Source organism: Fringilla coelebs (genome assembly GCF_963513975.1).
Source record: "Fringilla coelebs genome assembly, chromosome: 17".
NCBI lineage: Eukaryota > Metazoa > Chordata > Aves > Passeriformes > Fringillidae > Fringilla > Fringilla coelebs.
The window spans coordinates 11,998,939-12,022,550 of record NC_140043.1 but is presented as its reverse complement, the minus strand read 5'-3'; the positions used below and the strand labels follow the sequence as shown (position 1 = coordinate 12,022,550).

Sequence of the window (23,612 nt, the reverse complement as noted above, 5' to 3'; positions counted from 1 at the left end):
TGTGCTTATTTAGACAAGAAAAGAAGAATAAAAGTATTTAAAAACAGGGGGACATCAAACCTCTGTTCTTCCCATTCCTGGGGCGAAGAGCTGTGAGAAGATCAGGGAATGGGAGCTGAGGTATGGGATGGATAATGGGATGCTGTGGGTCAGGAATCAATAAGTATGACAAATAATTAATGACTGAGGTGGCAGAGCCTGTGCTGTGTCTGAGGCACAAGGAACAGCCCAGAGGAGCAACCTCAGCAGTGGCTGGGCTTCCCTTTGGTACAAAATCCTGACATTTTGTTCCAAGTACACACAGAGAAGTGGGATTCCAGCAGAGAAGCTGCATCTCCCTTTCTCCCCCTTCTCCTCCTCTGCCTCAGGCAGCTCCAGCAGCAGATCCCATTCCCTGCAGCCCCAAAGAAGGACACAAACACCTCCAGGGATGTTAAGAATCTCCTTTATGCAGGTGTACACTCGATGGCCAAGAGCACTTACAGGTTAATGCCGTGTATGGAACCGAGATGGACACACACCAAGCTAGAACTAATACCCAGCTCCAGAGTTTTTCCATTGTTTAGTATAATTTTACATTCTGAATGAATATATATTAAAAAAAATAATAATAATCATCACAAACCAATCTTTGCTTCGACAAACAAGCCTAGTACAGACAATGTCAAGTTCATTTAAAGCACGAGGAATTAAGGATGATTAGAAAAGCTTTAATTAAAAGGCCATTTGAGCCACAGCTGAGGTGCTGCAGCACTTCCTTCCCAGGAGCATGGAATTTAAAAAAAAAAAAAAAAAAGCCAAAAAACTCCCACAATTCCTCTTGTGGGGCTCATCCTGTTCTCCAGAACAAACCAAAGTCGATGGAAGTTGGTTATTGGTGTGACATCTGTCCTGTAGAAGAAGCTTCATTTACACCCCCAGGTGCAAACGGCAGCAACGAGAAGTTCGTTATTTGTAATCATAAATAATTAACTGTAATAAATACGGATCAAGTAACGTTCCAGCACACGCCCGGGTGCAGGTGTGCTCCACTCGGATGTGCTTCCCAAAGGAGCACACACACAGCAGCAGCAGTTTCTTACTCACAGCTGGAACTGGAGCCTCGGGAACCGCTGGCACACGGAGCCCTCCGGGATGGCCCCTCGGGATTTCAGGGTTGGAGCCCAGCGAGAGCCCAGCCCGGGGCCGCAGCTCTGCCTCGGGATCAGCCGGCGCTCCCCGCCTTTCCTGTCTGGAACAAACCGGCTCCGAGCCGCCCCTTCGGCTTCCTTTTCCCTCGGTCTTTGTAAACTCCAGGTGTTCCCGCTTGCTCCGAGTGGTTTCTGAGCTACATAAACGCTTCTACCAGGAAATGGACGAGATTCAAGAGTAAATATTCTTCCTACATGGATCTGTTCCCTGGACAATAGGCATTGGGAGGGTAACAGCTTCCTAACCACGGGGTTGGGAGACTCCGGATGCCAACGACTACCTACGAGTGCTGCACACACATTCCCATTCCCACTCGCTCACGGAAGAACAAGGACACCCATCCCGAACTCACACCGCCTCTCCCGCGTCCCACGCACTCAGCGTTCCCACTATTCACAATAATGTACAATAAATACATCTGGGATTCCCAGGAGCTGTTCTGGAGCCAGGGGACACCGAGCTGAAGGTTCGGTCACCTCAGCCAGAGCCTCCCGGGCGGCTCCGCGCCGGCACTCGGCTCACGGACAGCACCGACGGATTCCGGGATGGTCTCTTCCTCAGAACTCAGGATCCGAGGGATCAGCAGAGCTGCAGTGTCCCAGAAATCCTGCTGAGGGATGAGACACCTGTGGAGGGGCTGCTCTGAACCATCCAGAACATTCCACAGAACACCAGTGAAATGTGGAGTTGCTCCTGCTCTGCAGCTGCCTCCCAGCTTTCCACACAGAACAGGAGCTTCGTCCTCCTGCCGGGTGTCAGAGGTTTTTAGGATAATTTGCTCTTGGATCAAAGATTTTTGAGTACAAAAATGAGTTCCAGGTATTTGAGCACCCCCTGGTTGTTCTGAGAGCTCGTTGGGAAATGGGATAAATTCCCAGGTTTTTGGGATGGACTGTGGTATCTTACACCCTTTGGAGAGAAGCTGTTTTGTTCTGCTCATGTTTTAATTACAATAAATTACTTTGTTGCTAAGCAAAGCAGACATTCAAGAACATCTAGGGCAGGAACCCAACGGAATCACAACCCTTTCACTGTTCTATTGGAAATTTTCCCAAAAGTGTTGAGCTGAACCCCCCAGTTCCCTGTGGCAGCCCCCATGTGCTTGGTCAGAGTTTAGAAAAATTTCAAGGAAAGTGGTGGAAAGGTGGAAAAGCAGTTTGACAGCAAAGTTCTGCTTCAAACCTCAAGCAAGTGCCACAAATCCTGCCTGTGCTCTACTGCCTGTGCAGTGATTCCCTCCCCACACCCAAACCTGGCATTTTTGTACTCAAAAACCTCTCGGGGGAGAGCGATCCATGAGCCTTCCCCTCCGAGGGCTCCCGGCCTCGGAATGCCCTCCCTGCCAGTGGTGTTTGCACGGGGCAGACCATTGTGGATTACAAAATTAGAAATGTACAGGTGGAAAGGTTTTTTCCCCAAATTAAATTATACACAAACCGGTCTTTACTAAACTATCCTACAAATATTCCACAAACAAGGCAGCAAAAGAACCAGTCCACCACAAAGTCTACGAATACAAAATGGAAGTCTTCCGGGAATTACTGTAATGGGAACGAAGGTTCGGGAAATAAATTAACCCCCAGCTCATCCCAGGGGAGGTGCTGGATGGGAACTGAAGGGGTTCCACTGGGCAGAGTCACGGAGTCACCTCCAGGCATTCCCTGCTCCTGCTCAGCCGCTGAGCGGATCCTCGCGGTAGTGGATGGCGTAGCGGAGCTTTTCCAGCATGATGTCCAGCGAGGAGTACTGCGGCAGCTTGATCATGAACATGCACGTCTCCACGCGGATGTACCGGGAATCCGGGGAACCTGCGCGACAGACAGGGGTTACAGCCCAGCCCAACCCAACACCTCCTTCCTCAGGCTAGCCAAAATCCTAGCCCTGCCTCTTGTGGGGCTGTGGAATTGTAAGTGCTTCTGTGCTTCTCCCATCAGGCCTCATGCCAGTATTTTCCCAATATTTAATGATTTTTAAAGCATTTTGAACAAATAGCAAAGTGTCTCTGCGTCTCTACAGGGCAAAGTTTTAATTGTGGAATCCCAGAACAGTTTGGGCTGGAAGGGACCTTAAAGCTCATCCAGTTCCCCCCTCCCACCATGGGCAGGGAACTCCCCACTGGATGCAGTTCCAGTTTTAGGCGAAATTTTAGCTTTATATAATTTAAACCCCAATTCTCTTCTGATTTACCCTCATAACCCCCTGTCCCTCTTTGTTCATTAAAGCCCAGTGCAAGGGGGGCTGCAGGCTGGCACAGAGCTGGGAGCAGCAGCAGCAGCTCCTTTCCCTCGCTCCGTACCTGCGGCGCCGTCGGGGGGAGCGATTTTCATGGGGTAGGGGGGAACGTGGGCGGTGTCGGGGCCGCCGTCCTTGCAGGGGCAGGTGAAGGGGATCCTCTCCTGGTTACAGGCAAACTTGATGAACTTGCAGAGCTCCTCCTGAGTGAACATCTCCAGGGCGCTCCAGAAGAACTCGATGTGCTGGTCGGTCTCCATCAGTCCCACCTGGTACATGGTGTGTGCCTGAGGGGACAGGGACACGTGTCCACTGCTGCTCACCCCTCTCCCTTCAGGAATTTTCCCCACTACACTTTTAAATAAAGGAAGTTCAAACTCTTACTCCTCTCTGCCCCACAAGCCCCACCCTATTATTCCCTGAATCCAGTGAAATCTTAATAAACTTCCCTGGGGACCAAGGGGTGTCCAAGCAGCTTCCCAGGGCTGTCCTGGCTGCACCAGAAGCAGAAGATTCTCCCCTCCCACCTTCCCATGGGAGGGTCCCCCTCTCTGTGTCCCACAGGAGAGTGGCCAAAGCACCTTGAGGAATTCCAGGTTGATGTAGGGAAGGCCACAGGTCCTCAGCTCCATCTCCAGGGGGGTGAGTGTGGTCAGGAGCTGCAGGGGGATGATGGAGCCCAGCCCTGCCCTCACTGCTGTCATGCACTCCGGGGTCTGCAGCTCCCGCATCCGCAGGCTCCGGATGGCGGCGGCGTACACGTCCTTGTTCTCCCACCTGCAGGAGCAGAGACCTGGGGTAAGAGAGGAACACCTGGGAGAGCCCTTGAGCCCCACCTGTGTTACACATGGAAGGGTTTTATGGAGAGATCCTGACCTGGAACAATCCAGAATTAGCAATACACACTTTGCACTCCGAATCTTCCCAGTTAACTCTGCTGTCCTCCGCTTCCTCCTCTCCTCCCACCTGTTCCATCCCTCTCAACTGGGAGCCCCCACAGCTGGGACCAGCCCTGCTCCTCTGTCCCTTACAGAGCCAAACAGCACCACTGATCCAAATTCTGCCAACTTCCCACAAAGCAAAGCTTTCCCAGATCATTCCAACTTGTTACAAAAGCACCTCTGGAGAGGCTGTGCTTGGAGAACCATTCCAGAGACGTTCTGTGCCACATCCTGCCTGGAAGGCTGCTCCTTACCCCACAGGGATGTGCCTGCCCCTGGGACACAGCTCCACCTCCTCCCCAGTGAGGCTCAGGTAGGTGAATTTGCAGCAGGGTTTGTTGGGGCAGTCGGGGCTCTCCATGGCCAGGTGCTGGGAGGCGATTTCGGCACACAGAGCTTCCAGCTCTGTCTCGTCACTGATCTGTCACAGAACAAGGACAAGGACCTGGTCACCTCCATGGCAGTGCCTCGTCACAGCTGTCCCCACAACAGGGACTCCAACAGCAAAATCCTGCTTTGGGGGTTCTGGCCTGGTTTAGCAATTCCAGTAAATATTTCAGAAGCTGGAATTCCACTGTGCCCTGCAGCAGGGGAGCGTGGGGAACTTCTCCAAGGCAGCAGGATGTAAAATCCTGCATCCATCGAGGAATCAACCCATCTCCCAACCCTGCTTCCACAAAAAGCACCTGGCAGCCACCAAGTGAGGGCAGGCACATTTGTGGTGTGGGGAAATCCTGAGGAAAAGGAGGGAAGGGGAAGAAGGGACCTACATTTTCAAACTTTTTGACATAGTTGTAGGTGAGGATGTCAGCTTCCTGCAGATCCACATCAGGATCCAGGGGCTCTCCCACCAGGGTCTTCCAGAAGGAGGGCAGGAGGTCCAGGGGCAGAGGAACATCGGCTCGGATGGCGATGCCCAGGAGCTGCCCGAAGAAATGGAACAGCTGCTCCTCGGCGTAGGTGATGGGGCTGGGGGTCAGGATGTATTTCCCCTGGGGAGAAAACAGCAGCACTGAGCAGCTGCCCACAGCCTGAGGGGCTGGGTGTGAGCAGGCTGTGCAAGTGTATCCTTCCTGTTCCAGTCCGGAAAGGTTCAGTTTGGAGACCAAAGGATCCACTCCAGCACAGCAGGAGTCCCTGTATTTTACACACTGGTATCACCTTATCACTTCCTGATCCAATCAGCCCCATTTTGGTTGGTTCCCACTTTGTCAAGCTGTTGATCAACACTCACAGGATTTTCTGGACTAGTTACATCAGTTTGATATCCAAGTCTTTCAGTTGTCGGACGTTTCTAAACCTGGATTTGCAGAGCCGGGTTTGCTACACAGTTGGTCTTTAGCTGAGGGAACCAAGCTGTTTCCTACCCTAAGAACATTCCCAGGAAGGAATTATTGAGAATTCATTGGACCATCAGCTTTATCTTGTTTCTAGAGAACATCTACTGCACCAAATAAGACACTAAATAGCATGGATGGAGCATCTTATTCTCCTGACAACATGCCAGACCTTCCTGGTGACATTCCTGGAGTAAGGCCACAGAATAAAAAGTTCATGGAAGTTCAGTTTGGGACAGACACTCACTCACTCTGAATGCTGCCCAGGAGTTTTAACTGTGCTCCATTTGGCCTCTTTTCCAAGTACCTGCTGCACACAAGAGGTGCAACATCGGGTCACCAACTCCCAACTCTCTCCCAGGAAATGGGATCTTGGTTTCATGGATCTGAGGCCTCTCTCTGCACCCCTGACCAAACGTGTCCCACTCCAGTTCTAACCCAACATTCAAAAAGAGAAAAAATCCCACATTTCTGGCACTAGGATCTCACACCTTGTTCTTATTGACAGCAGAGCTGGGGCACAGCAGGAGCAGGGAGAGGGAGGAGCTCTGGAGCTCTTTACACACTTGCCAAAGGAAGTGACGGAAAGAGCCACCTGGAAAAGAGAGAGGGAAAACAATGAAAACATTCCTTTGTTCCTGCTGAATTCCTAACTGCTGCTTTGCTTTCTAGCACTCCAGGAACAGCAGGAATATTTGTTCTACCAGCTGGCCTGCAAATGGGATTTGGTGCTGGATGAGGAGATGGATGAGGCTGCACTACAACAATGGAGGTGATGCTCCAGGGATCAGCACAGCTGCTGAGCCACAGCCACAACATTTATCTCCACATAAACACTGTCAGCACCACCACAGCCTTTCAGAAGACAAGAATTCCCCTTGGGAGAAGGCCCCCCAGAGCCTTGGCTCAGCTGATGGCTGTACACTCACTTCCTTTACACCTCAGACAGGTGACAGGAGCTGCTGGTGTCAGAAGTGTGTTCTGGGCTCTCTGGCTACATATTCCCCCATGGATCTCCACCAAGGACCAGCACAGCCCATGTGGATTTGGAGAGCAGGAATCCCTTTGCTCTTTGGGATCTGCCTCAATACCCCATGGAACAGCTCTGCAAAGCTGAATCCCCTCAGCCCGTGGTTAAACCCAATCTCCATCTGGTGCAAACACTGAGGTGCAAACATTCCAGGGGGATGCCATTCTTTTCCATCCACAAGGGAATGCTGCTCCCTGAAGTCCACACGAGGCAGGTTGTGCTGAAGAGCTGGGCTGTCCCTGGGGGATGCCACTCAGGCTGGCCCTGTCCCCACTCCCTGGTGCCCTGTCCCCACTCCCTGTCCCTGTCCCCGTGGCCTGCACTCACTGGTGCCGTGCACCTCCTCCCCGGTGAAGCGGATGTTGAAGGCGTAGGTGGGGTCGCCCCCGCTGGCCAGTTTGACGCAGAGCTGGGACGAGGGGACGCAGCCCAGCTGCCGGGCGGCCTGGCAGAAGTAGGAATTCTCAGAGGAACGGATCTCTCCTGTCCAGCACAAAGGGAAAATGAACCTTCAGCCACACAAATCAGCTGAGCTGGGGGAAAGCAGCTCTGAGCTGCTGCAAATGGGGTTGGAAAGGATCGGTGCTGACTGTACCTCCAACGATTTCCAGGGGATCCAGGGTGATTTCGGGGGCTGCGTGGTCAGCAGTTCTCTGCACAGTGGCATTGAGCACTCTGTTCATGACAGTGACTTTTGTGTCATAAAAGATTAAACCTGAAGAAACAAATACATTTCAGCAGAGTTAATCTACCCCTGAAATTCTCCAGTGGGAAATGGTAGAATAAAAATTTCCACTTATAAGACATGGCTAATCAAAAATGTTTTAAAGCAATATTTCACAGTGTCATGGAATGGTTTCCATGATTCCACTCATCCAGTTCCACCAGGGATACATTCCATAGTCCAGGTTTCTCCAAATCCCATCTATCTGTTCCTCAGGTTTTTTGGAATAAGTGCACTGGGATGAAATACTGATGAACACAATTCCAATGTTCTATAATTAGACCCCAGCAACTCCACCACAATCTCTGTAAATAGGAACAGCTTGCCAAATAGTTTTCAGCAGTCTGAGATGTTTTGACAGCAAAGTTACAGGCAAGAAATGATGATAAAAAATAGGGCTGTGACACTGCCCCAAAAATATATTTAATACCTCATATCCCTGTGAAGAGAAATCTCTGAACACTCCTCACTCCCCCACACTGGTTCAGGAGTGTTTTTTTCCAGCTGGGCCAATACAAAAACCTTCTTTCACACACTGACACCCCTGGTGAATTCTATATCTTCTTCTTCAGAAAACAAATCTGGGCAATGTAACTCCCCAAATCTTGGGGTTTTTTTGGTGTCTAATGAAGGCTGTAAAAATACTCTGATGCACTTTGAGTATTTTCTTGTAATGCTACAACATGACTATTTTCTTGATCTTTTATTTTCTTGTAATGCTACAGCAGCAAAGTCCTGGAATACTTTCCCCTGACCTGCTTGTTAACTAACAAAGTTTTGATTCCTGGATACTCCCAACAGGACAGATGGAACAACTTCCTCTGCAGCTGTGGTGTCACAAGGATAATCTCCCTCTTGTTTAAAAGCAAACCAAGAGAGAAGTGCCCCATGGTCAGTGCCCCATGGTCAGTGCCCCATGGCCAGTGCCCCATGGCCAGTGCCCTGCTGACCTTTGGCCTCCTGCAGTAAGGCAGCGATGCTGTTCGCGTACATCTCGCTCTGGCGCAGCTCCACCAGCGGCAGGAAGAAGGTCTCCAGGGTGGTGTTGAGGGACTGCAGAAGGGCAAAGCGCAGCCTCAGGCTCTCCACGGGGACATCTGCATAGGGAAACTCCCAGTCAGGGACAGGAACAGATCCCTGCTCCACCTCCTGCAAATCCCAGCAGGTTTGGTCCATGAGCCACACCAAGCAGTCCCTGAGGATGCAGGAACAGCATCCCTGATGTTCCTTCCGGGATCTCCAGTCTCTGGGTGTGAGTCCACAATCTCCCATTATCACTTAATTTTCCTCCTAAAGTGCTTAGACCAGGATTTAGATGACTAAAATCTGTGGAAATCCTGCCTTCCTTCCCCTGCTGAATCCACCAGGTACTTCCTGCTCCACCCAAGGAGAGAGGAGAGCCAGACTCAGCACTCCCCTCATCCCACTGAGCCTCCAACCCTCCAAAGGAACACCAGGAGCGCTCCTAACTCTTCCCCTGAAAAAAGCCTCTATGCCAACCACCCCTACATACTGAGGAGACAGGAAATCCTGGGATCTGCTGCATCAGCTGGGTCCAGGTACACCTCGTGGGGGTGCAGGCGAGCGGGGGTGATGGCCAGGTGGCGGCACAGGCGGTTGATGTACTGCACCAGCGCCACGTCCATCTCCAGGCTCCACTTGCGCGACGCCTTCTGCGCGTGTCGGGCGTCGATGCAGGCACACCTGGCAAGGGACAGGGCAGAGCTGCTCACCACAGGATGCTGGACAACTACACCTGGAGTAGGATTACACCTGGAGTAGAAGCTGGTGCCCTGCTCTTCACTCCCCTTTCCTTAAGCAGAGCTGTTCCATGACAAGAATCCCAGCGTGAGGCCAAGAGCTGCTTCATCAGCCACTTCTCCTCACTGATATTAAATAATTAGGCACAAAGGCACTGCCTATTAAGCACTCTTAGTGCACTATCTCCTCTGGAGATGATAAGGGGCTATTAGCCTATGGCCTGACACAGGCAGATAAGGAGAATTCATTTAAGGGACTTTGTTCCTCTACAATATTAAGAAGAAGTTTAACAGTTCCCTCTTCTAAAGCAGTTCTGACCCAGTAACAACCCTGACAATGACCCAGTGCACTGGTTGGGGAAGGAAACCAGAGGCAGACATGGAGCTACAGTTCCCTTCAGGTAATTTATTATACAGCTTGGAAGCTCTAAAGGACACTGTGGCATCTGATTTTGTCAGCCATGCTGTGCACAAGAAACCAGGACCTGCATTTGGACAGCATGCGACTTCTAAAATGTATTTTGAGGACATAACTGATTTCCCTACAGGCCTTGCAGCCATGGATGGAAGTGCTAAAGCTTCCTGGATTAGGAACACTTGGGATCAAGTGTTTTAAAGTGAGCACAGTGAGTATCCCCTCCTCAGAGAGGTTTGCAAGCTGTACCTCTCAAAGTGCAGGTCGTAGCCACAGGACAGGATGGCTCTCCACACGCTCCGGATGTCCTGCTTGGAGCGATCCACCACGAACCGGTGAAATCCATCCAGGGTCAGGTACTTCTCCTCAGGAACTGCCACCAAACGTGGACCAGCAAAGAGTTCATGACTTGCCATGAAGTTCTCACCCACCAGGAGCAGGAGGTGGCTGCTGCCAGCTTTCTCCTGCTGTCCCATGCCACCATGGACCCTTTCCCATCTATCACACGTTGGTCAGGCCCACCTCAGTCAGTGGCACCTTCTCGCTCCCCTAAGGGGCTCAAATCCCCCAGTGCTCCTCTGGACCACCTCCCTCTAACCCTACTTGGCTGGATGCTGAAATTCCCCTTTTCTGAGCTAACCCAGCACTTCCTGCCAGGAAGAGAGGAGTCCAAACTCCTGTCTGCTCACTCTTCCACCAGACTGAAGTTCTGAGCACAACCCCAATGGCTGTGCTGTGTCCTCCAGAAGTTATGAGGTTTCCCAATCATCTTTTTAATCCAATTTCCCACTTGCAATTGAAGAATTTTAACTGTGCTTCTCAGTTGGAATATAAACTCAGTTTGAATATTAAATCCACCTGGTTCAAGCCCATAATATCCCAAACCCTCACTACACCAAAGCCTTGGAATTACCCCTTAGGAAGTTTTCTGTCTGGTTTATTGACATATTTATGCCCTACACATTGCTGCAAGAACTGTTTGCTCTCACACTGATGGGCCCAGATTCACAGACATACAAATAAAAGCAGCATTTAAAATCACTATTTTTAAAAAATGTAGTTAGACTTGTTAGAAATAAAAGACAAACCAGACCTATCGTGAAGTCATATAAACATGTCAATAAAAATATTTTTCTAGGATCAAACAGTAAGAAATTCTCTGCAGCTCCCCACCTTCCTGTTTCTTTGTGGGAGACTTCTCAGGGTCCTTCTCCTCAGGTTTGCTCTTCTCAGGAGATTTGGGCTTTACAGTGGGCTTCTTCTCACTTAAGGCTGTTCGGCTGAGGGACAAAGTGGGTGTTAGGATCAAGAGTTTTCTTTCATTTGTTCACAGAATCCCAGAATTGTTAGGAAGGATCCTAAAGCCCATCCAGTCCCACTCCTGCCATGGATTACTACAAACCCTGCCCAACCTTATCTATGTTTTGGAACAAGTGCACTGGGATAGAACACTGATGAACACAATTCCAATGTTCTATAAATAGATCCCACCAAGTCCACCCCAATCTCTGGAAAAAGAAACACTTTGCCAAATAACTTCCAGAAATCTGAGATCCTCTGACATTAACACCACGTGTTTCCCTGTTACAATACAGAAGCACAGAGGGATGGGGGATAAAAACCTGGATTCCTACAGTGAAATCCAATATTCCCCAAGTGCCACAGGGCTGAGGACACCCACCTGACACTGTTGAGCATGGACTTCTCCTTGGTGGGGGGTTTGGTGACCGGGCGCTTGGTGCTCACCACCTTCACCGGGTGCTGCTCCTTGCCTGCCTTGTTGTACTTGCTCTTGTCAAATTTGGGCTTGGGAACTCCATATTTCCTTAAAATCTTCCAAGACAAAAAGCAAATCGTCACCCAGTGCTTTCAAGTGACACCAAAAGAGGCTGAGAGGAGCTGGCAAAGCCCTACCTGGGTGAGCTGGTCCTCCAGCACCTTCTTGGGAGGGCGGACGTTGGTGAAGAAGACGTGGAGGAGGTTCCCAGGGGTTTGGGAATTGATCTGCTCCTTGCTGAGGTAAATGTCAGCCACCTTGATGGGCTTGGCTGGGGTCAGGCTCAGCATTTGTTCTGAATGGACACAGCTTTTAAAGATCTCTGTGAGAACTTCCCGAGCACCTGGGACCAGTTTTTCACCTAATTAAAAGAAAACCAACAATTTGGTACAAAATACCATTAGAACTGGTTAGAATTTGAAATATGAAAATAGATTTTGCATTCAGATAAAATATTCTGCTTTGACATGGAAAATCACTTTTGCAAGGGAAGAAAAAATCACTTTTTCAGTGAAAAACCTGCTCCTTCTGCACCCCATTAAAGACAGAGAATTGGCCACATCCTGTAATTATTACTTGAGGGATTGGAGGAAAAAAGTGGAGGAAAAAAGCAGCTTATTTATCATGCCAGGAAAAAAATTATGTTGTGCAGGCAGACACCAACACCCATCAACTGAACAAGCAGTGAAATGTTATTTCAGTGGCTATTTTCTCAAAAAAAGTCCCTAAAGAATTTAATCAGTAGTTTTTTGTGTGGACGAGGAGTGTTTGTTTATTCATGATTTATTTGATTAGCTGGGTGGACAAATGAGCAATGTTCAGCTTGCAAATAGCCCCTGGAGGGATAAAACTGACTTTGGAATTTGTCCCTGGCTTGTTGTCACCCCTGATTTATACTGAACCAAGGAGAGTCTGAGCCCTGTTCATCCCCCAAAATGCTGAACACAGGAGGGATTTGGCAATATCAAACCACCTACCTTTTATTGACTTATCATTGAAATAATCTTCTAGTGCAGGGCTCCCCTGGGTGTCAAACAAACTCTGATTTACAGTGGAAACAGTTAAAATCTCTTCAGTTGACATCTCCATGAGCTCATCCTCCCCATCCAGGCTGGACAAGCCAATGAGGTCACTGCTGTTGAAGAGGCTGGCTCGGATTTTCTCTATTTTAGCTCTTGACCTTATCTGTACAAATAATGAAATTAGTTCATAACAATTCTGAGAAAACAAATTCATTTCCATTCATAGGAATTTGGGGTTTAAGCTTCCACCCCCTCCCCATTCTGATAATCATTACTGCTTCTCTTCTCTGCATCAATAATTTGATGTTCAAATTCAGGTTCAGCCTAGAGAAGATCCTTTCTGAGAGCACTGAAATCCTCATGCTGGGATGAGCAGGCACAGCTCTGAGCCATTTTCCAGGCTGGAGACAGCCCTTGGGAACAGCAGGGCAGGAGCTGAAGGTGTCAGCCAGGTAAGCTGGCACTACCTGTCACTCTGCTGTCCCTGCCTCAATTCTCCACTCTGAAAAATCTCAATTAGCACAGGCACTGAAGCCTCAGCTACACAGAGTGGGAAGGGGAACAGCAACTTCCTTTGATTCCCAGAATAACCACTAGCAGAGCAGCTCCAGACTTGGAATAGTTTCCATGTGAACACTCTGGCAGCTCTCTCTCCACACTTAATGCTTTACTTCAATGATGTCTTCACGTCAATTAACAGCTCAAGAATAGGAACTTGCAGGGTTTTCATCTGAATAAGCTGATTTTCTTCTAAAAGAGGAACTGATACAATCCCAGACTATACAAAAACATCTCTCTCCATTCCCAGGCTATCAGGAATGGCTGTGCTTTTGGAAGCTCCTGATAAATCTGCAGCAGGCAATCTGTGGAAACAGCAGAGAGGAAGGTTCTTGTGCAGAGCTGAACACCTGGAGTGACCCAGCACTGATGGCAACCACCCACAATGCTTTTAAAAATCAATCTGGAACCAGATAGCAACAAAATTTATCATCTCTCCTAAAGTAGCTTCATAGAGAAATCCATAGGTGGTTCAAAATAGGCGAAAAGGTACTGATTAAACATTAAATAATTGCCTTGTGGGTCAAACCAAAAGGGCCCCAATCTCTAAATTCATCTCAGCAATGGCCAGAACAAATCTTAGAGAAAGGCACATGAAAGGGGAAATGAATTGATCTTTCCCCTGACATGTTCTCCCAGACTCTGCAAAGCAGTTTAACTATTTCCTCAGCTGGAAGCTGCACTGGCTACTGTGCTCCACAGCTACCAATCCTCCAGGAATTGAATCCCTTAAGAGTTCATTTATGGCCTTGGCTTCAGCAGCACTCTGTGAAAACGAGCTCTACAAGCTGGAACACACAGGAGTTTTTCCCTACTTTCACCTGTTCTCCACTTGAGACAGGGATTGTTCCCAAGACTGTCAATGTGGGGAAGGGAATTCTGCACTCCTCGGCCATCCTGTCCAAGCTGAGATCTCCCAGTCTCCCATGCTCTTAGACAAACATTCAGCAGAGAAAAGGCCAGTTCCTAGAGTGAGATCCCATTCTCCCAAAACCCCTGGCCCCAGAGGCCCCTCTCTGTTACCTCCACCACAGCGAAGCCCTTGATGGGCCGTGCCAGCAGCGGCTGATTGTCCAGAGACGTCACCGTGTACATGGAGCCCACGTCCGACACCGACGCCGTCTCCACGTTGTCCAGGGGCTCCCCGAGGCTGCCCAGGCTGCCCAGGCTCCCGGTGCTGCAGTGGGAAAGATCCAAACTCTCCTGGCTGGACACCACGTGGGGCTGCTCCAGCAGGCCGGGTGGGATGGGCAGCTCCAGCCCTGCCTGGAACTGATCCACGGAGATGTCGCTGACGGTGCGGGAGATGCCCTGGGAGCTGCACAGGGAGGCCTGGCTGGTGGAGGCCGAGGCGCTGACGCTCATGGCGGGGGTGACGCTGCTGGAGCTGCTGATGTCCAAACTGTCGGCGCTGCTGGAAACCGTCGGCTTTTCCAGCTCCGTCCTGCACTCTCCTCCTTCTGCTTTGTCCTTGGTTTTTTTGGGATCCTCCTCCTGCAAAGGGATGTAGATCTCGTCCTTGAAGACCCCGCCGTGGGCGTTGCAGGCTTTCCTGATGGCGTTCCTGACGGTGCCCTCCTCCAGGTGCGTGGGGATGCCCGAGATGACGAGCAGGCGGCTGTGGGCCGTGGGGCCCACCAGGGCCTGGCAGGCGTCTGCCACGGCATCGTTGGTCACACCCAGCCCCTGGGGGTCCTTCTTTGTCAGGTGCCTGAGGATTATCAGCAGGGTCAGAGCTCTGTGGAACCACAGCATGTCCTCAGGCTTGCTGCCCCCGATGCTGAGGAGCGCTGCGTCCGTCTCAGCTGCCCTGGATGAAGCTCTTTTCCCTGAAGATGAGGTTTTTTCCCGCTTCATTTTGACTTTTTTCCTCTTGGACAGCAAGCTTGGGCTCTGTGGTGTCTGCCCTGGTGAAGATGAGGACGAGGAGGAGGAGTCACTAAGATTTGGGGCACTGGTGGATGAGATGACATTGGCTGTCACGCTCATGTTGATGGGCAAGGTGACTTCTGCCACAGCCAGGCACACTTCCATCAGGGCATGGAAGTACGTGGAGAATCTCCCCTGGTCGGCCACTCCAACCCCAGAGCCACCACAGGCATTGCCAGACACCCAGTTCTGGGTTTCCTCATCGTAGAGCTTGTGCAGCTCTGACTGCAGGGCCATGAGCATGGCCAGGCAGGGGTTGAGCTGCAGGGCAATGGATGAGGACAATCCTGCTGGATTCTTCTTCTGCTCCAGATTGTGGATTTTGCGAAGCAGCTCGGCCAGGAGGTGAAAGATCAATTCCTTCACACACGCTGCCATGTCAGTTGTCCAGAGGAAGTTTCCTGAGGGAAGAAGGCAAGGCATGGCAGTCAGCAGTGTTTCACTCTTAGCAGAAAGTAACATTTGAAAAAGCACCAGAAAAGTGAATTTCAACGTCACGGCAGCAATACGGCAGGAAGGTCATTCCAAGAACTGCAAATCGACAGAAAATTTCCAGAAATTGAAGAAAATTTCATTATAATGGAAGAGCTCAGAAAATTTCAACTGCAGTTTTTGTTTCCTGAACTCTTCACCCAAGCCAGCACATTATCAATGCTCATTACTAAGGAAATATTCCATTCTCACCTAAAAATTCCACTACTTGCAAGAGAACTGAGGCAGGAATAGTATCCAGTTCATCTTCAGATTTTCCATCCCCATCTTCCAATTTCCAGGTTAAGAGCTGTTCTGTGAATGCCATTGCCAGGGGGAATTCCAGGGGAAGGGAATGCAACACCAGTACAGCTCCAGGAGGAGGAGATACTCCTAAACAAAAAGGTCCAAGAAAACTCTTATCATGATTCTGAGCATTGATAAAGTAAAACCAGTCACATTTCGGACTTTTTTCAAGGCTAAACTTCTATTAAGTGAGAATTTTCTCTGCAGCACCTTGTAATACACAAATAGGAATGTTTCTCTATATTGCTAAATTAATATAATCTGGAATTATAAATGTACAGAGAACATTTTATTCACATAAAGAAACAGAAACATTCTGAGTCTGAACATATCTAAATATACAAAAAGAACTTCCCCCAAAATCCTTTAGTTCTGTCTGATGGGTGCTGAAAACAACATCAGCAGAAGAACTTTAGGATCTCCAAGGGGAAGTTTTAAGAACTCACTGCATCCAGTCACCTTCACTGCTCTAAATCCCTCTGTCTCTCCCCCTGGGCAAGAGTAAAAAGAATATTAATGATTCTTCTTGCTGGAGTGACCTATGTATGGCTACACTGTATTACTCTGTGGATAAGAGGGTCTTATAAACACCTAAAAAAGCAATAAAAAAATTATTCTCCACCTGCAACAGCTCCTCAAACACCAACACTGCAGAAATTAGTATTTTGAATAAAATATTTCAAATACACCACTGGGTAAACTTCTGGAGTATAAAAATCAGAATCACATGGTTGCCAATGGTTACAAAACCAGGCTTTTTTGGTTCCTTGTACAAAAATCGTGTCCTGTCTGCCGCTAGGACTGGTGACCACACAGGAAGGTGCTGCAGAAACCATCATGAAACTGCTCTCAGCCTTGAGAGCACAGTGAAGGCTGTTCCCTGTGTGCTCACCCAGTTTGATGTGCACCCTGTCAGTGGGGGTGATGACAGCTGGGTACTGGTTGGTGGTGGGGGGCGGCGTGAGGCCGGTGTTGGTGGGGGAGGCGTCGCGGGGGTAGCACACGGCCTCGATCAGGTTCAGCTGCCCGTTCCTCTTCACCTTGTGCCCCAGCCCGTAGACCAGCACCCGAGCCCAGGGGGCCTTGTACAGGGACGAGCTGGGGAAACAGCAGCACAGCTTGGTCAGGCTCAAACCAGATGGAAAATATCCCAGCCACCGCTCAGAGCAAGTCTGGGAGAAGAGAAAACTGAAACAAAATAAATAACTCCATCCCCAGGGTTGCCAGGCTCAGACCCAGCTTTGCCCCCCTCCATGACTCACTCTTTTCGGAACCCAGACTGACTTTCCTTGCAGGACACAATCACAAAGGCAGCCCCAGGAAAATTCACATCCATGTTGACCTTGGATTCAGAAATTGGGAATTCTTCAGCAGGAAATTGTTCTGGTGCCGCCTGTAACAGGACAATTCATCATGAGAGATCCAAGACAGCAGCAAACCTCCTCCCTTTTCTTTATTTATAGAGTGCTCTATACCAGTGCATTTAATTAACTGCAAATTATGACACAGTGGGAGGCCACTTCATTTTAATTCAATCCAGAGCATTGCCACCGCTTCTGTTTTCAGTGTGCCCACTAGAAGCAGGATAACAGAACCCATGCAGAGAAACAATTCCCTGTGAGGGACAGCATCATGGAAATTACAACCACCCAGAGAACAAGGGCTCCTGAGAAGGGAACCCAAGAGTGAGCATCATACCTGCAGAAAGGAGCAGATCTGTTTGGTGAGGTCCAACAGACTCTCTTCTCCCTGATGCAGTGTCCGAGTGATGGCCACAGTGAGCCACTCCCTGATGGCCTGGGAATTGCCCTGGTAGAAGAGGTCTGTGGCAGCACAGGTCTGGGAATGGATGCAGTGCTGCAGGGACTGGGCCAGGAGAATGGAGCTTGAGCTGATGGTTCCATCTGGAATAACAAGGAAAAGGGCACAAATCTCAAGATCACTCCAAATGTTTAAGTAGCCTGGGAAACAAGAGCCATAAAACACCTGAAAGATTCTAAACCTCTGTTTTCAAGTGCCTAAAGTCAGGAGAAAGGACCCACCCCAGCCCAGCCCTGTGGCTGGGGTGGCCTCTCCATGCCAGCTGGGCCCCTCATCAGCCTCAGCCCAGCCTCTGGTGAGGGCACACACAGAGCTGTGGGATCACCCCAGCTCATTCTTAATATCATCTTTATTAACCAGCTAATAAAGAAATACCAAATCCATTAATTTTTTTGTTACCAGAAAAATGCTGTACCAAAGAGAGCTCTGACAAAACCAAGTGTTTACCAGGAAGAGGTGGTGCAAGAAGCTGGTTGGAGAGCAGCTGCAGGTGCTCCAGGGTGATGTCCCGGATGGCAGGAATGTGGAACAGCCGGGTGAACATGTGGGGAGATTTGGGAGCAAAAATATTGAGCAGAGCCATGCGACAGTAGAGCTTGGCCAGGGCAGCTTCACTCCTCAACAGCTCCCTAGGGAACACAAACATTAATTCTATTAATTCCTTAACATTAAATCCAACCATGACAATAAGATTCAGAAGTTTGTACTGCTTAGAACAAAGCTGTAGCAGGTAACTGTACTACAGGAAATGCTCTTCAGCTAATTCAAATTCAGGTAATAATTGTAATTAGGTGTGTTTTTCACCTGTGAATTTGGATGTTGGTGTTATCCAGGGTGACCAATCCATTGGTTGCAGTCCTCCTGTACCCTGCAGGTGGCCTTTCCAACATGTCAATGGGATACCAGTACCTCACCAGGACCCCCTCACTCCGCAGGTAAGTCTCCACTTGGACCAGTTCATTCACCTGCAACACCAAAGCCAGCACTGTCAGTAACACAATAATTATAACCACATTTTTCCTTCCCAGAGAGCCCCAATCCAGCATCCTCAGCAGTTTTTGCTCCCAGCTGTGTGATGTTGATCATTAAAACTCCTCCCAGAGTGTCTTTACTCACCGAGTCCACATCCAGGACAACCCCATGAAGACCAAATGTCTTCAGCATGCCCCGAATGGCAAATTTGGGCAGAGCTGTTCCTACAGCACTGCTGGTGACGTTGTTGCTGTCAGGAGAGCGAGTCACCACGGTGAGACCTGGCAGAAAGGGGACACCACTTTGAAGGTGTTTTCCTCAGGTGACAATTAGATCTCAAAAACCTCTGAGCTTTTTTCTTTACCCCTCAGGATCTGCTGTGCTGCTCTTACCTTTCCGTACTTTATCAATTGTGAATTTGTTTGCTTCATCTTTGATATCCTCGATGGTGGGAAGGTAGAGATCCCTTGGGATGCCTCCATTTTCCTCATACAGGAATTCTACAGTTTGCCTTGCTATATCAACCATTCCTGAAAGACAGGAGGGAATGCAAGTTATTTCCCTCAGCCACTTGAAATAAGTTCTTATTCTCACTAATATCCCAAGCAGGTGAGTTTTCCAATTACTTAAATACTCTCAGTCAGGCTGAAGGATGGAAATTGGGAATTTTCCTGAGGAAGATTTTTCTGAGCTTCTCATGGGGGCTCAGAAATCCTACCATGGTCTTAATGTTACTTTCCCACAAACACATTGTCCTGCCAGAGCTGAATTCCACAAAACTCCCAAACCTCCCCTTATTATTACTTAAACCTAAAAAGTTTTGCCTTGATAGTCACAGACTATCTGTGCAAGAAAATGCACAGACATAGTTTCTTCCCAAGCTATTATTCCAGAATGTTTCTGTATCCACATCACAACAAATTCTGTCACTATTTCTGAAAACCCTTTTCTCTATTTAAATAGTCAAACACAGTAAAAGGGTTAAAGAAAAAGCATGAGCATGAACCAAATTTTAAGGCATTGGAAGGAAACAGCAAGTGATTTTTTTTAAAGTTTTCCAGCCCTGAATACAGTAAAATATGAAAGAAACACAGATACTCTCTCAGACTGCCTGCACATCACAGAAAACAACATGCATGGAAATAAATACATACCTAACTGTAAAGCTCCTTTAATCTGGTCCAGCCCAGACTTCCTCTCAGCCTCATTACGGAATCTTCGTCTAATTGTAGGGAAAACTTTGGTTTCCCAGGCTTTGACCAAGAGGGCATAGTGATCCTCCTACAAAGACAAAAATGTTTTAGAACACCAAGAAGTGATAAGTTATCAGCAGTTATATTTTTATAAGGGAAGCAGGAAGAACTCTTGCGTGGTCAAATTTCAAAATTTAAATGACAAGATCTGATTTTGGGCTATAAGTTAGAGGAGGAAGAATTTGCCGCATTCCTCACCCTGGGAATATCATCGTCATCATCATCATCACTTTCATCATCTGCAATAGGAGGGGGATGAGGATCAGGGCCTGAGGTGATGAAGTTCTCATAGCTCAGCTCCATTTTATAATGGCAGGATGTGTCACTGTCATACTCTGCAAGACACAGACAGAAATAATGAGATGATAATGCATGCAAAGACATCCCACGAAATTGGAGATACACAGCATTCCGTGCTCTCCAATCACGGGGTGGGAATGCAATTCCTTTTGACACAGCATAACCAATTGGCTGATCCAATCCACCATGACATCCCATTGTATCCCAAACCCTAATGAGATCATTTCTCATTGAAGCTGCGTTAATTACGAATAATTTGTGTATTCACATAGAGGAAGACCAAAGAAGACGCTTTAATTGCCTTGTCTGAAATCAGATAAACACAGCTTTGACTTGTGGCACTGCCCTACCTAAACAAGCACTACCTAAGGCCTAAAGACTGCAGCCAGGCTGTGCTTAAATCCTATTTCTTTGCTTGGTATTCCTGCTGGGAGGGCTTTAAAGGAGCGAATGTCACTTTACGTTGCTGAGCCGTGGCGACGGCGGCGATCCTGCAGGGGGGCCCGTGGGTGCCGGGGTCGGAGGCGATGCTGGTGCCAGCGTCATTGTCACTGTCAGAGGCCATGGCAAAGGGCAAGGCCTCGAAGTTGGCACTGATCTCCTCGGCCAGGTCCAGGCACAGGTCGGCGGCGTTGCGGTGAGCCTGGCCCTCGGCGTAGGCGAACGGCCGCGAGCCGAAGTTCGCCCGCACCTTGGTGTTCTGCAAAAGGATGAAGGGAAGCTCTCAGATCCTGCTCTGAGCCATCACTCTGCCCCAGGCAGGAGCTGATCACAACCCCCTGCCACCAGGATCCCCAGCTGGCTCTCTGGGAAAGCTTCAAGCTGCTAAAGACACTTTGAACTCGCCTGCTTTCCAGCTTCAAGCTGGGTGCTTTGAATCGAGGCCACTGCTGGCCAGGAATGCTGAGAGAGGAGCTCCTGGCATGGCACAAGGCATCCTGCCAGGCCAGCTGCACACTGCTGTGCTAATGGGCAGGGAAAACCAAAATAATGACACAACACATGCACCTGGGAGGCCTAATGAATACCTCAACCTACCCAAGAAAGGGGAAAACTAGCAATTTGCTTTTCTACAGAGCAGGTTCAATATTTTATATAATGTTTTTAATATTTCCGAAATGACATATTTCTGTTATACACTTGCCTTTTTCTGAATGTGGACAACTGGCCACATTCCACCAGACACATCCTCTAGGTAGGGCACAAGTCTCTGCCCGCAATATGTAAAATAAACTCTGCCCTTTGCTGGCTGCCCTGGAGGAGGGGGAGTTCCTTCTGTTCTTTCCCATCCAATTCCTGCTACATCACCTGGAGAAAAACACAATCATAAAAAGGATTGAATCAGTTTTCTCATCCAGCATTTCCCTGACTTTTAGAGGATTTTTTGATGGAGCAGATAAGGATTTTAGCCATGCTTTCACATACCAGGGGAAAGAGTCACATCCAGTCTGACACTCTTCCACTGCAGCAGGCTGGAGCCATTGTAATGCACTGCTCGCCCATTGCTGAGGGGCAACAAGGACACAGTGAGCCACAGCACTGAGCCAGAGCAGGATCACCACCCACCAAAGCTGTGATACTCAAAAGGCAACTCAACCTTCCTGATTTTGCAAAGATATTCCAGTCTATTTTAGCATTCAATTTATAAGTATGTATTGCCCACTACAGCCTCCTCCCCAGCCTGCTGACAAATGTACTGAACGTGGTTTTTCATGTGCATCTCCAACCTACTTGTGGAACAGGCAGGTGCCCACTGGGTTTGTCCAAGCCCCATCCCGTTTTTCTGCCTCTGTGGCAAATCCAAAGGAAACTATTGGCCCAGTGTCATCATCTGTGTCTCCATAGGAAACCACTTCAATTTCCCAGTAGAATGATGGTGCCTAGAAATAAAAATAATAGACCATTTTAAAAAGTTATTGACAAAACAGAGCTTAAAGAAGCTATTGTCTTGCTTATCCTTGTCATGCCCTGTTGGATATTCAATGACAAAGCGCTGGAGAGCTGTGAGGTCTCACCTGTACTGGCACTGGGGAGGTGGCATAGATAAAGGTGCCCCGAGGAAGGCCCCCACCTGCACTGGGATCAGCCAGGAAGGTCACTGCAGTGAGGTGTGAGGAGAACATGCAGGCTCTCACTGGGGGGAACACCCTGGATGGGCTCCATGTGATTTCCTTGGGCTGCAGACACAACAGAGCAGTTTATTTTACCAATCACAATTCAAGTCACCCACTAAAATACAACCACACAGTGTATGAGGGGCACATTTAATACAACTCCAAGAAACCACATCCCAACAGAGAAATTCCCATTAAATATTTCAAGAATGCCCCCAGTTTGGGCAGCAGCAGGGGGTTCTCCCAGGGCAGAGGGCTCAGCACTGTGCTCACCTGTCTCCTGTCTGCTTGCAGGGGAGGAGGAGGGGGCCGAGCACAGTCGCGGTACAACATCCGTAACCTCTCACACTGCATCTCCACAACCACCAGCCTCTCCCCTGCAACAACAACCCACACCAGGCATCAGCCTCCAGCTGCTGCCTCGAGTCCAACAGTGCAGTCTTAATTCAGAAATAAATATGGTATTTGCACTTTGAGAAGGTTTGATCAGCCTTACTTAACTAAACGACAGATTTAAAGGTAAAATGTAACATATGCAAGTATCTTCTCATGTTTGATTTACATTTGGTTTGCAAAGACACTGTTATGTTGACTAAGATATAAAGTTCATTTTAGTGAGCAAATTTATGGTCCAACAAAGGCAGGAAAGCAAAAAAATTTATGTCTACTGTCACAAAAATCAGTCCTTGCTCTCTGACACCTAAATCCCTTGGCTCCCACCCTTCACTTCAGCCACTTTTTCTCTGGCATGTTCCTAAAAACTTTTCCCTAAACTAAGATTTCTGCTGGGCCCAGTAGGAAAGCTCAAGGATCAGGAATATAACAAAGCATTGCAAAAACCAGCAAAAAGGTCATAAAAAGAAAACATACAAATGATAATGCCAAGGAATGCAGAATAGGATATGCTGGAAGCAAGGAAAGTGGACAGTGCAGAAGAAAACCAGGACTTGCTTTTCTGATACACAGAATAATCCTCTTCTGGCCTAAATTAATGCCTAATGTTTAGTGATTTAGGCTGATTATTAACTGCTCTTCCATCAGCAGCTCTGCAGCTGTGACAAGACACTCTGTCCCATGCCAGTTCCTAAACTCTGGGTAGCTGGAGGAGAAAACACTGAAATGATTTAAAAGCTGATCTGTTTTTGACTTGAATATGCCAAGAAGGTGTTGGCTACATACCAGGGCTGCACTCCTGGGCGACCAAATTCAGAACTTCTACAGCAGCTGGGCACTGTTGAATGAATTCTTCACAGAATGAGCTGTCTTCCAACAGCTGAGCCATCACCAGGCATGCTCTGAAGAGAAAAATAATGAATGCATTTAAAGTGTTACAAAGTGTGTGCTGAATTCAAAGCTGGCTTTAGTGAATTCAAGGGTGATTTAAGGGTGATCTTGACCCTGGTTTTAGCTGGACCCTCCCCAAAGGCAGCTTTCCCCTGATTCATAAATGGATTTATTG

At 48.6% G+C, this 23,612-nt stretch overlaps 1 protein-coding gene across 4 annotated transcripts in view; it reads right to left on the bottom strand.

Moving 5' to 3' along the window:
- Positions 1 to 134: 134 nt before the first annotated feature.
- HECTD4 (HECT domain E3 ubiquitin protein ligase 4) overlaps positions 135 to 23,612 on the bottom strand; it is a 65,124-nt gene continuing 41,646 nt past the window's right edge. For 3 of the 4 annotated variants that reach the window (XM_084217404.1, XM_084217407.1, XM_084217406.1), the window contains exons 44-76: positions 23,333 to 23,448; positions 22,427 to 22,530; positions 22,055 to 22,216; positions 21,771 to 21,919; positions 21,465 to 21,544; positions 21,184 to 21,347; positions 20,502 to 20,739; positions 19,938 to 20,074; positions 19,641 to 19,767; positions 18,879 to 19,016; positions 18,631 to 18,767; positions 18,319 to 18,479; positions 17,962 to 18,143; positions 17,392 to 17,597; positions 16,956 to 17,086; positions 16,586 to 16,791; positions 15,601 to 15,780; positions 14,011 to 15,317; positions 12,385 to 12,592; positions 11,545 to 11,768; positions 11,312 to 11,463; positions 10,804 to 10,910; positions 9,880 to 10,003; positions 8,969 to 9,159; positions 8,406 to 8,552; positions 7,327 to 7,446; positions 7,059 to 7,214; positions 6,193 to 6,296; positions 5,135 to 5,356; positions 4,619 to 4,785; positions 4,005 to 4,200; positions 3,488 to 3,710; positions 135 to 2,999 (exon numbers count right to left, since the gene is read on the bottom strand). In XM_084217404.1, coding sequence (XP_084073530.1) covers positions 2,863 to 2,999; positions 3,488 to 3,710; positions 4,005 to 4,200; positions 4,619 to 4,785; positions 5,135 to 5,356; positions 6,193 to 6,296; positions 7,059 to 7,214; positions 7,327 to 7,446; positions 8,406 to 8,552; positions 8,969 to 9,159; positions 9,880 to 10,003; positions 10,804 to 10,910; positions 11,312 to 11,463; positions 11,545 to 11,768; positions 12,385 to 12,592; positions 14,011 to 15,317; positions 15,601 to 15,780; positions 16,586 to 16,791; positions 16,956 to 17,086; positions 17,392 to 17,597; positions 17,962 to 18,143; positions 18,319 to 18,479; positions 18,631 to 18,767; positions 18,879 to 19,016; positions 19,641 to 19,767; positions 19,938 to 20,074; positions 20,502 to 20,739; positions 21,184 to 21,347; positions 21,465 to 21,544; positions 21,771 to 21,919; positions 22,055 to 22,216; positions 22,427 to 22,530; positions 23,333 to 23,448 — 6,403 coding nt within the window. In that variant the 3' untranslated portion in view covers positions 135 to 2,862. The remainder of the gene's footprint in view (positions 3,000 to 3,487; positions 3,711 to 4,004; positions 4,201 to 4,618; positions 4,786 to 5,134; positions 5,357 to 6,192; positions 6,297 to 7,058; positions 7,215 to 7,326; positions 7,447 to 8,405; positions 8,553 to 8,968; positions 9,160 to 9,879; positions 10,004 to 10,803; positions 10,911 to 11,311; positions 11,464 to 11,544; positions 11,769 to 12,384; positions 12,593 to 14,010; positions 15,318 to 15,600; positions 15,781 to 16,585; positions 16,792 to 16,955; positions 17,087 to 17,391; positions 17,598 to 17,961; positions 18,144 to 18,318; positions 18,480 to 18,630; positions 18,768 to 18,878; positions 19,017 to 19,640; positions 19,768 to 19,937; positions 20,075 to 20,501; positions 20,740 to 21,183; positions 21,348 to 21,464; positions 21,545 to 21,770; positions 21,920 to 22,054; positions 22,217 to 22,426; positions 22,531 to 23,332; positions 23,449 to 23,612) is intronic. The other variant, XM_084217405.1, reaches the window with a different exon arrangement.